The sequence below is a fragment of the Zootermopsis nevadensis genome, unplaced genomic scaffold (assembly GCF_977971745.1).
Source record: "Zootermopsis nevadensis isolate Lab colony 2312 unplaced genomic scaffold, Znev_1.0 Znev_ptg000032l, whole genome shotgun sequence".
NCBI lineage: Eukaryota > Metazoa > Arthropoda > Insecta > Blattodea > Termopsidae > Zootermopsis > Zootermopsis nevadensis.
In genome coordinates this window covers 838,782-851,027 of record NW_028259164.1, presented here as the reverse complement: position 1 = coordinate 851,027, position 12,246 = coordinate 838,782, and the positions used below count along the sequence as shown (strand labels likewise).

Here is a 12,246-nt window from a genome sequence, read left to right as displayed (position 1 = left end):
ACAAATTCGAGTGGTTATCTAGCTATTGACTGCGCTGAAGTGTCTGAGTAATAACTTCAATATTGTAGTCGCGTGGCAACACATTTTAAGTAGTTAGTCTCATTTCTTGTCATATAATCGCTTAGTTTGATTAGCCTACTGGCTAACTCCATTGAATTAAAATTATGTTATGATGCACTAAGACGTAAGCCTTATAGCCTAGTGATATTTAGCCTATTCTTTAAACAGGTCTATTTTTGTTTCATATCTAAAAATAAATGGAGCAGATAACAGACATTTTATATTTAAAATTACAATGGAACATAAACTAACACAGTTACTTAACGGCTTTCATGTAATCCAGTTTGGTTTAATGTAACTGAGAACTTAATCTGTCATTTAGATGGCTGATGCAATACTGTTGCTTTAATTTTATATCGAATCTGTTAAGCCACTATACAAAGTCTTATAGCAAAACTTTATATGATTCTATTATATATTAAATCTTGTCCGTCTAATCACAATAAATTCTTATTAAATATTAAAATATTACAATAATTAACATTTAAAATATTTAAAATATTAAATCTAATTTTAAATATTAAATCTAATCACAATAAATTCTTATTAAATATTAAAATATTACAATAATTAACATTTAAAATATTTAAAATATTAAATCTAATTTTAAATATTAAATCTAATCACAATAAATTCTTATTAAATATTAAAATATTACAATAATTAACATTTAAAATATTTAAAATATTAAATCTAATTTTAAATATTAAATCTAATCACAATAAATTCTTATTAAATATTAAAATATTACAATAATTAACATTTAAAATATTTAAAATATTAAATCTAATTTTAAATATTAAATCTAATCACAATAAATTCTTATTAAATATTAAAATATTACAATAATTAACATTTAAAATATTTAAAATATTAAATCTAATTTTAAATATTAAATCTAATCACAATAAATTCTTATTAAATATTAAAATATTACAATAATTAACATTTAAAATATTTAAAATATTAAATCTAATTTTAAATATTAAATCTAATCACAATAAATTCTTATTAAATATTAAAATATTACAATAATTAACATTTAAAATATTTAAAATATTAAATGATGTTCTTTATCGAAATATTCGATTTACATTAGACCATCATTTTTCATGTTAATATTTAATAAGAATTTATTGTGATTAGACGGACAAGATTTAATATATATACTTATTATATCACAATATGACGCAACTTTACCATCTTATGATTCTATTAATTGAAATATATTTTTTAAACACTGACGCTTTAGAAAAAGGGGGGTGTACTATTAATATTAGCAGTGCGAAAACAAGTGGGACCATTGGTTCGTTGCTGAATGTTTCATTCAGCTCTGTACAGGATTTAAAGACAGGGTTAATACAATTCAGTAAGAGGATGACAAGTTTTTATAACTGCCAACTTTATCCGCACGTGTCGACGATAATACCGTCGTTTATTACCGCGATGATTAGTGAATTATTTTTAAGTTAGTGTCGCTTTGTCTGAAATCATTGTCTGTGGAATAAAAGTTTGAAAACGTGGATGAAGGCTTTATTCATTTATTATTTGTAACAGCGTTTTAAAAAGTACTCGTTAATAAATGATTGCCATCTTTGTTAAAGTGATCATAAACCGGATATTTAAATGTAGCTACTGGATTAAAAAGTCTGAATAGGTTAATTTAAAGTACGGCTGGAAAGAATTTGATACTAGTGTCTGCTGATTATGTTCGTTTAATTTACGAAAAAGTACCTAATACGATAGACAGAAACTTGGAACTTGCCTGATAGACGATTAGCGCATTGATGTTTGCCTAAACGTAGAAACTTCTAGGCCTAAAATAATCTCATACAGATTTATTTATTTATTTAGTGTTCTCTCTGACGACAGGTCCATATGAACAGGATCCTTCCATCCTTTTCTCGGACTGGGACCTGTTCATATACGTTCTTGGCAGATGATCCAGAAGTGGTTTGCCATTGCCTTCTTCTGTGTGTGAATGGAGTAATTGTTGGGATGCCACGGAGGAATCCTCCGTGTTGCCTAGACCACGGCCTTGCCCAACAAGTTATAAATTCGGGCACCGCCGGGAATCGAACGCGATACCCCAGGATTACAGGGCCAGCGTTCTAACCGCTAGACCACCGTGGCTGTCCTCATACAGATAACAGAACATATTTGTAATAGACCTATAGGCGAATTTCTTGAAAATGAGGAAAAGTTTGAGATTAGATTAATTTAAACCACATACTGAGGTGTCTTAGAACAGTGGATTGAGGAAAAGTAAAGTTTTCCCCACTACACGCCATGTAGGCACTTGGGGTAGAGGAGGTTTAGCTCCTACGAATTCTTAACCCCGGCACCAGATGGAGGTGAGTGGTCAGTGTCACACCCCGGCCGGGGTTTAACCCCCGGGAGTAGAGGAGGCTGGGTGGACCTCAGAACCGATTTGGACGCAGAGTCTAGAGGAAAAATTCTGTGCCACATTTAGGTTACTTCAGTGGGTTGTTTCCGCAACATATGTGCGTGGCAACTTGTCCGTCGTGACCTTTGTGCCAGATCAGTGGCGTAACGGCTCTTTTGTACTATTGCAGAGGCCCTGTAAAAATAATTGGTTTTGATTGTCGATTAAACCCCGTGACGTGAGCTGACAGCGTCTGTCATGTCTCTCGGTGGAACAAAGCTTATCACTCCCAGTGTTATCGTAGTATGAACTTAAACATTCCACTCTCGAGTTATGAATCAGTGCATTTATTTACTACGTAGTTTCTGCCGTACAGTTTTAGTGCTGAACGAAAATGTGTTTAGCTTATTTAAACAGTGAATGTTGGTACGAAATTTGATGCTAGTTTTTCAGGTAGAAAATAATTTTTAAATGTTTTTCAAATCTAAAACTTCTTGACGATGGTGAAGAGTGAATTGAATATAAATTTTCTTGGATATTATCCATCGTCTAGTAAATATAAAACGTAAAACGACGTTTCGGAGATGTGACTCTATCTCCGTCTTCAGGTTCCTACACAGTTGGGCCCACTAGATAGAGCTAATCCCTATCAAAACGTAAAACGACGTTTCGGAGATGGGACTCTATCTCCGTCTTTAGGTTCCTATACAGTTGGGCCCACTAGATAGAGCTAATCCCTATCTCCGGACCGGATTAGCTCTATCTAGTGGGCCCAACTGTGTAGGAACCTGAAGACGGAGATAGAGTACCATCTCCGAAACGTCGTTTTTACGTTTTATATTTACTAGACGATGGATAATATCCAAGGAAATTTTTATTCAATTTAAATGTTTTGTCAGAAGACTTATTTTTTGTAAACGTCCGACTATTGAAGTCTATTAAACTAACGCTTATTGTTAACCCATTCAAGCAAATTCAATTCATACTTCAAAGAAAACACTATACTTGTTCATTACGAAGGTCAATTGGTTGATAGTGTTTGGGGAAACAATTACTGTTTATATCGAAAATCATAAAAGGCGAATGAATCTTGTTTCCAGAATTCAGAAAGTTGTAATTTTAAAGTAAGTGATAACGAATGGTTTTACTATTGGAATTTAAAGTGTTAAAGGAATTTCAAAACAAAAGACCTCCTTCAGAGAATTGGTCCATATCTGAAGTAGTGAAGTTTCTTTGTAGAGAAATTTCTTTCAATATTTTACGCAGAGTCTAATGTCATACATAGGCTTGTGGTAGGTTTTGTTTGAACACAGGGATTCTGAGTTATAACCTCGTTTTTCTTTGTTGTATTATCCTATGCTGGTAGTTGCCTTGTGATAAGTCGATAACACGTTCAAGGAGCCCTACCAAATATTGAAGAATTCGTAGTCCTAAACCGGATGAGATCGAAGTGCTTGGTCTGTGAAAACAGCCTTAAGAAGAGAGTTTAATTCAGTATTCAGAGGCTAATCTGCTTAACTTAGGATACTAAGGTGAAGACAGGAGGATAATAAATTGGATAATCTCTAAATAAACTGTGCGAGAGAGATTGAATTTAATTCAACTGACTCATCGTCCTGATGTTGGATACAGCAAGGACCACTGAAACGTCGGTAATCTTCTACCAGACTACACGACGCAACAACCAAGAAGCCAGTCATCTTCAGAATTATTCTTGTTTATTTACATTTAATATTAATGTTTATATTATTTAGTGTTCTGTCTGACGACAGGTCCATATGAACAGGATCCTTCCATCCTTTTCTCGGACTGGGACCTGTTCATATACGTTCTTGGCAGATGATCCAGAAGTGGTTTGCCATTGCCTTCTTCTGTGTGTGAATGGAGTAATTGTTGGGATGCCACGGAGAAACCGGGGAAGCCCCCGGAGGAAAACTCCGTGTTGCCTAGACCACGGCCTTGCCCAACACAAGTTATAAATTCGGGCACCGCCGGGAATCGAACTCACTTATTCGTGTTTTTGAATCTTTTGTCCGCTTTTCTATGGTATTTGGTATCGATGTTTCGCTGCGGTTAGGGGGCATTGCATTCTGTCAGCCATCACATGTTTGACCAAGAGCTAAATCTGTAATTGTAGAATTTTGGTGTAAAACGGACACCCATCAAAGCGAGTACGCCCAATGGAAATGGTTTTTACTCCTTCGAATCCACGCGTGACGTAACGGTTCGTGGTTCTCCCTCCCACACGTAACCGAGACTCACTTCATTGGAGGAGGATAAGGACCAACCACATACGTGGCCACGCCTAAACTACACTGTGATTGGCAGAAATGTTAATGACCCGAAACGGTAATGGCTGGTTACACTTTCAGCGGGGAGCGACGTTCCATGGATCTCCGAGGCGTAGTCTCCTTGTGGGGGGACTGAACACAACAGAAGTTTGTGGCCATTTTCATGCGCGTTTATTGCTTTTATTAAGGAAAGGGGGTTTCTACTGTGCATCAGTGATAAGGAGTGATGTTGAGGGAGTGGTAACTGAAATGAGAATCGTGTGGTTCTTCATGTTGTCTGGAGTTCACCGTAGTTAAGTGGAAGGATTTTAAGTCCACATAAGATAAGTCTCTTAAGAAAGGCCTTGTATCTGCTTTGGAAAATAAAAAAAATTCCGTCTTCAGTCTTGTTTTTAAGTGACAACGTAAACTAGACCTAATTTTAACAAGAAATTTTATCTTGCGTTTACGTAGTTGATTATGTGGTCAGTGTGGATTAACCTTTTAATATTCAAAACCGTATAGTGTGGTGAAGTGTTGATGGAGCAGGTGTCATAAAGGATTTGCGTAATGAGGCTGGAAGTGACTGAAACGTCGGTGAGACATTTGGATCGCAATTGAATCAAGAGGACCTTGGCTATTTAATACCAGCTACAGGATTTCCACGTGGAAACTGTAGGAATGGAGACTGGTGAGGAAAATCTCTGTTGTTTTTTATTGTTTTCTGTCGTGGTATTACCAAGTATTCATAACGAATCCCAGTCTTGAGGTTACTGGACTTGTATAAATGTAGGCATAGTTTTCACGTTAACCGTGTCTTAATTTTTATAAATAGTTTTTATTTAAGGTTCTAGTTAAGAAAATTAGACTAAGTCAAAACGTTTGTATGAATCTGGCCGATGATTGCATTATGGTAGATTATATTTCGTAAAATGAAGCAGTTTGCTAAAACGTTTTTATTTTCGTCGCAAGACAAGTGTAACCAAAGAACAGTTTACTTGTTTATACGCGGTATGAAGACCTAGGACTAATAATTAGGCTAATAAACAACAATAATAATAATAATCCAGAGAGCCAAAGCCGACTAGCTTGACTGCTGGCCTCAGGTTCACATGCCTAAAGCAGAGGTGAACGATCATCGAACCAGATACAGGGTGACGTGTGGTCAGCACGACGAACCCCCAGCCATTGCTAGTTTTCCTGACCGGATTACGCTACTCATTGTAGCTCCCCAATTTCCTCACGATGCTGGGTTGGCACCGGCCCCATACACCGGTTGATAATCTCATGAGAAATTTCTTCTCCCCCGAGACTCGAACCAGCGCGCGTTCCGTATCGCCGTTCCGAAGAACGATGCCTCAGACCGCGAGGCTACGGCGCGGGACAGTAATTAAGTCCGTAACACCGTTCTGTGAATTAAGATAGCATATTATGCGAAGTTGTCAGCAGCAATATTAGCCGTAGTAATAATTCAATTCAATTCAATTCAATTCAATTAATTTATTAAAGTGCTTGACAACAGCCAAAAAGGCCAATAACAGCCAAGCACTAACAACAATACAGACATTACAATACAAAAGCAAACAAACAAAGAACTGAAAACATAACTGTACAATATTGATTTATTGCAAAATAAGTCATAAGTAAAAAACTAAATGCTATAGATAAGTAAAATAATAATTATACTAAAAACAGTTTAATATTGGACAGAAAACATACACAATAAAATGTTATACTAAGTACACAATAAAAACAATGATTATTGTTTAAAAAGCTGACTGACATCAGTAAGCAAAATACGATCTTTGTTAAAGATGTCGATGCTCCTACAGACTGCATTGGCAGCAGAAACGCATCTGGCAGAAGGACTGGCCTTGAAATTACGTTGTACAGTAAAGGTAGAGTAGTCTCTGATGGACCTAGTGGATATGCAGAGACTAACTGTATCAAAAACAGATGAGCAACTAATTTTGCCTTTAAAAACATTGATGAGGAAAAGCGCATCCAAAAGCCTCCTCCTTAAATGTAACGATAAGAAGTTTAATCTAACTAGTATATCATCGTAATTATAGGCACACACGCCATTAAAGAATCTAGTGTAACATAGAGCTACAAATTTCCTTTGAATCCTTTCCAATTTAAAGGAATCAGTATTAGTAATAGAGTTCCAAACAACGGATGCATACTCAATTTTGGAACGGACTAAAGTGCTGTACAAAACCAAAAGGCTATCAACAGTGGAGAAGGAAGAAGTAATGTACCGAATCAAACCTAGCATTTTTAAGCCTTGTGAGAATATATAGTTAATATGCTGGTGAAAATAGAGCTTACAGTCCAGTAGAACACCGAGATCATTAACACAATGGGAGCGTGCCACCAGGTTGTTACACAATTTGTAATTAAAGTAAATACTGTTTGTCTTCCGAGTGAATGATATAACAGTAGTTTTACTTAAATTAAGTTGCATCCCATTCACAAGACACCAATTTTGCACTGAATGAATATCGTCCTGTAACAGTTTGCAGTCATCAACATCGCTAATACTCCGATACATCTTTAAGTCATCAGCAAATAAAAGGCACTGTGAATTATGTGTGGAGTCGCAGATGTCATTAATGAATATATTAAAAAGTAAGGGGCCTAGGGTGGAACCCTGAGGCACCCCACACTTAACACGATAAGGATACGAAAGAGTTCCACATACACGAACAAAAGATTGCCTGTCAGAAAGATAACTATGGAACCAGTCAACATAACTGGGTGATAGTCCAAAGTTTCTAAGTTTCCCAAGAAGAATATTATGAGGAACTAAGTCAAAAGCTTTAGTAAGATCAATAATAATAATAATAATAATAATATTATAATAATTTACGAAGTACTGTGTAATTTATGAGCTATAGGGACAAGATTAGATGCCGTGTAAGACGATGTGAAAATAATAATAATAATTTAAGCTAATAGGAAAAAGATTATAATAGACTAATTATGATTAGAGATAATTTTGCCTGAGACATAAGCCTATCCATAATCGACTCCCGTTTGTAAAGACAGTAGCGTAGGCCTATAAACCTGAAAAGCAACACAACAGCCCATTGAAGTTCGTTCGACTTTAACGAGATGTCAAAAGTCAGTTTAGTGATTGCTTGAAAATATTATGCTAGATATATTTGGTTGACTACTGACAAGTGTTGGTGAAAATGAATTTAAAGTTGCCTGTCTATTATGTAGATATTGAGATTGACAGGAGGCCTAGGCTATAGGCTAAAATAGGACGCTTCTTACCTTGTAGTCTTAATTTGTAGACTGTTAGACCTATTTGATAGTGCACATACGAGTAGTAGATCTACAATTTAGAGGTACTATGCCTATAGGACCTATTTGGTATTCATAGCCAGTCAGCATCACAATTTAGATATTTTTACAATTAGCCTGTAGTTTCCAAGTAGACTATTCAGGACTAGTTTAGGCCTATTACGTAGTGGAGAATGACAAAGAAATAACACAAAATTTTACACGCAACAGCACAAAATTCCCTAATCTAAACACAGACAATCCCCACTTCAAACACTGAACGTGTAATGCGTCATTGACTACTAACCCTTCAAATCCCAACGGTAACTATACTTACCACTCTTAATTTGTTTCTCACAGTAGGAATACATTTACGCTGTTTGCATAATTCTTCTTAAACATCATTAAACAATTGATTTGTGTAATGGTGAAGTGTAGTGTTTTCTTTGCGGTACGGACTGAATTATTAATTAGCATTTAGACGAGGGTCGATTCGCTGCCGATTATATCGACCGATATCTTCGTTACGTTGAACTAAACCGAGATCATAAAGAAACAAGGGATGCTAGCAGAACGAAAGAAATGACATCTGACATGGCATATGACATCTTGTAAGTCTGACGAGCAACATCTCATCCAAAGAATATGTAGGTCTATATGAAATACATCTCTGTACCAATCTGTACAATTAGGCCTCTTTTAAGATAACAATTTTTATACCAGAACGACCTAATACTTCACAATTTCAACGCAGATTGACTTTTTTCTGACAAGCCATTTTTTTACGTGATACAAGGAGAAGAAATTGTAGTGTGGGGGTACTTTAATAAATGTAATTTTGCAGTATTCAGTACAAATTGGTGAAACAGTTCTTTGACAGTTTACTGTAAGATCACTGTTAACTAGTTTAGTGATCGGAATTGATCGCTTTTGAAATTCTGAAATTGATTAGCGCATTTATAAATTTTGTTGGTCGTCTGAAAGCAAGCCCATGGAATTTGCTTTGTGACAACTGACAACACATTAGCGACATATGACACCAGCATGTAGCACCACACCCTGCTTCAAAATATACACTCCCATCCCTTTACACCATCACGCCTAAAATACTGAGCGGGTCTGTCAATATTTACTCGTTTTCCTGTTCACTGCTGTGTTGCTGCCACTCTCTGCTCGCAGCTTGCGGGGAACCTAATTACGAGGCGCTCGCTGGTAGAATCTCGGTACGACTGAAACAATGGGATTCTGTCAACTTCTTGTTCAGATAGACTCTCGGCACGAGCGAAACAATAGGATTAATTAAACTTCTTGTTCAGATAGACTCTCGGCACGAGTGAAACAATAGGATTAATTAAACTTCTTGTTCAGATAGACTCTCGGCACGAGTGAAACAATAGGATTAATTAAACTTCTTGTTCAGATAGACTCTCGGCATGAGTGAAGCAATAGGATTAATTAAACTTCTTGTTCAGATAGACTCTCGGCACTAGCGAAACAATAGGATTAATTAAACTTCTTGTTCAGATAGACTCTCGGCACGAGTGAAGCAATAGGATTAATTAAACTTCTTGTTCAGATAGACTCTCGGCACTAGCGAAACAATAGGATTAATTAAACTTCTTGTTCAGATAGACTCTCGGCACGAGTGAAGCAATAGGATTAATTAAACTTCTTGTTCAGATAGACTCTCGGCACGAGTGAAACAATATAATTAATTAAACTTCTTGTTCAGATAGACTCTCGGCACGAGTGAAGCAATAGGATTAATTAAACTTCTTGTTCAGATAGACTCTCGGCACGAGTGAAACAATATAATTAATTAAACTTCTTGTTCAGATAGACTCTCGGCACGAGTGAAACAATAGGATTAATTAAACTTCTTGTTCAGATAGACTCTCGGTACTACTGAAACAATAGGATTAGTTCAAAGTCTTGTTCAGATTGAAATTTACCTTGTCAGTTTCTTGTTCGATCATATAACATTTTAGATAGGCGATTTTTAATTTATGTATTTATTGCTAAGCACTTATCTTGTATCATTGCCCTCTGGCTTATCAATTAGTTCTGCTGGCTTGTATTTTTGTCTGTTCCGGGCATGGCTGGTGTTCGTATTTCTTTCTAACTTCTGTCCGCTTGTGGGATGATGAACATGGTTCATGATTCTTACTAATACCCATACAATAAAGCAAGAATAGATATGACTTTAAACAAGTTTGTTTGCGTTCTTAATCTTTTGTAATTGTTTCAGTTTTCACTATGTTTAAGTAGTCTATTCTTTATTAAATTACTATAAAGTGAATTGGACTTAAATCTTGATTTATATAAAATTTTAATAAATCCTGTGTTCCAAGGTCAGGATGCGCATTTTAAGATTGCAGTTGTTTTGTTATTGTCTTGTTCTCGTTTCTGCCGATGTCGCTGTTGTTACGTGTTTTGTGAGAGACGTTTCGAAAGGCGTTCGAAGATTAATTGTCATAGTGACATATTTACTTAAGCTTTGCGCTTACAGCATTGTAACGTACTGAGATGAAGGTGGAACGTAAAGTAGGTGAATATAGGCCTATAAATTTATTACGAGATTTGGGAGTGCACCAAGCAAGGGTACTCAGTGGTCACAGCTGATCTCTGATCGCAAAATGCGTCAGAAGATAAACGACAGAATTAAGGATTTGAAAAAAAGAAAACAGACATTTACTAGAACATGATTTCGGATATCAGTTTTGTGTGAGATTTCAGATTCTCACAGCGACGGATATGAAGATGGCGGCCTTTTGGGATTATTTTGCTGCGAAAACGGATAGAAAGTAAACAAAATTTTTGGAGGGGCTTCTAGCCTCCATCATGAAAGCGATCACCCCGATGATGGAGCCAGCAAGCATCTCTTAAAATTTCGTTCGGTTTCTACCAGACTGCAGGTCTTATCCCAGAAGAAATTTGTAAGTGTCAGGATCTGATGCTGAATAATTTCCTGATAGTGGACGAATATTTCACGTGTAATATTGTAAGATTCACTTGAAGGTGCCGGAGGGTTCTTTACCATGTTTACGAGAGCTCGCGAGCTGATTATTAATACTTCGTCTCTGATTCAGTGCCTGGCAGTGGCTTGGTGATTGATACGTTGGTGATGTTAATCTTGTTCTGCGTGACAATAGTGTAGAATTAGACGTAGACCATATTACCGGCGTTTCAGAGTCTTGCCATTTTTCCGCAGAATCTCCGAAACGTCAGTAATAAAGCCCACATTCACTTAACTTCCACCAAAGCCTGACGTCATTTGTAGATACTTAATTTTTTTTGTTGATTATTCTTTAAAATACGATTTTCACAGTAATATTACAGATCTAGACCATGCCAATGACGTAAAGGAATTTCGATTTCAACACAATTTATGTAATGATATATATCGATATGAAATTTCATATGGCTATCGGAGGTTGTCATAACGAATGACACAAAATCGTTTTATCGGTTTAAAAAAAAATTAATTACTTCAGCAAATAATTAACTTCAGTCTTAAACGTTATATTTTGCCAATTTTTATTACAGATTGTCATACATAAATTACACTGCATCGTGAAGTTCCACAACCAATTAAAAAGTTCTATTTAGATATAAGTGATAATATCGGACGATGTTTCATGGTCGACTGTCCATGTTTCTCGTTCTCCATCGCTAAAAGAGAAAACATTGTTTTATTGTTTTTGTTGTTGTTGGTTTCAGTAGCAAAAACATTCATTCCTGATCCGATATTAAATTTATTTTCATGAACACCGTAGGTTTGTCTTTGTAAATGTGTCAGGAGATATATCGATACGCTAAATTTATGTCGATATCGAACATTTTTCTACTTTATTGTATCGATATCGAAAAATTTTCTACTTTATTTTATCGATATCGAACATTTTTCGACTTTATTGTATCGATATAGAAAATGTTTCTACTTTATTTTATCGATATCGAACATTTTTCGACTTTATTGTATCGATATAGAAAATGTTTCTACTTTATTTTATCGATATCGAACATTTTTCGACTTTATTGTATCGATATCGAAAATGTTTCTACTTTATTTTATCGATATCGAACATTTTTCGACTTTATTGTATCGATATCGAAAATGTTTCTACTTTATTTTATCGATATCGAACATTTATCGACTTTATTGTATCGATATCGAAAATGTTTCTACTTTATTGTATCGATATCGAAAAATTTTCTACTTTATTGTATCGATTTATC

General features: G+C 35.5%; 1 protein-coding gene across 1 annotated transcript in view; it reads left to right on the top strand.

Moving 5' to 3' along the window:
- Window positions 1-4,799: 4,799 nt before the first annotated feature.
- The window catches only part of LOC110831680 (paired box pox-meso), a 34,975-nt gene continuing 27,528 nt past the window's right edge, over window positions 4,800-12,246 (top strand). Inside the window, exon 1 of the mRNA XM_022067945.2 lies at window positions 4,800-5,407. Coding sequence (XP_021923637.2) covers window positions 5,398-5,407 — 10 coding nt within the window. The 5' untranslated portion in view covers window positions 4,800-5,397. The remainder of the gene's footprint in view (window positions 5,408-12,246) is intronic.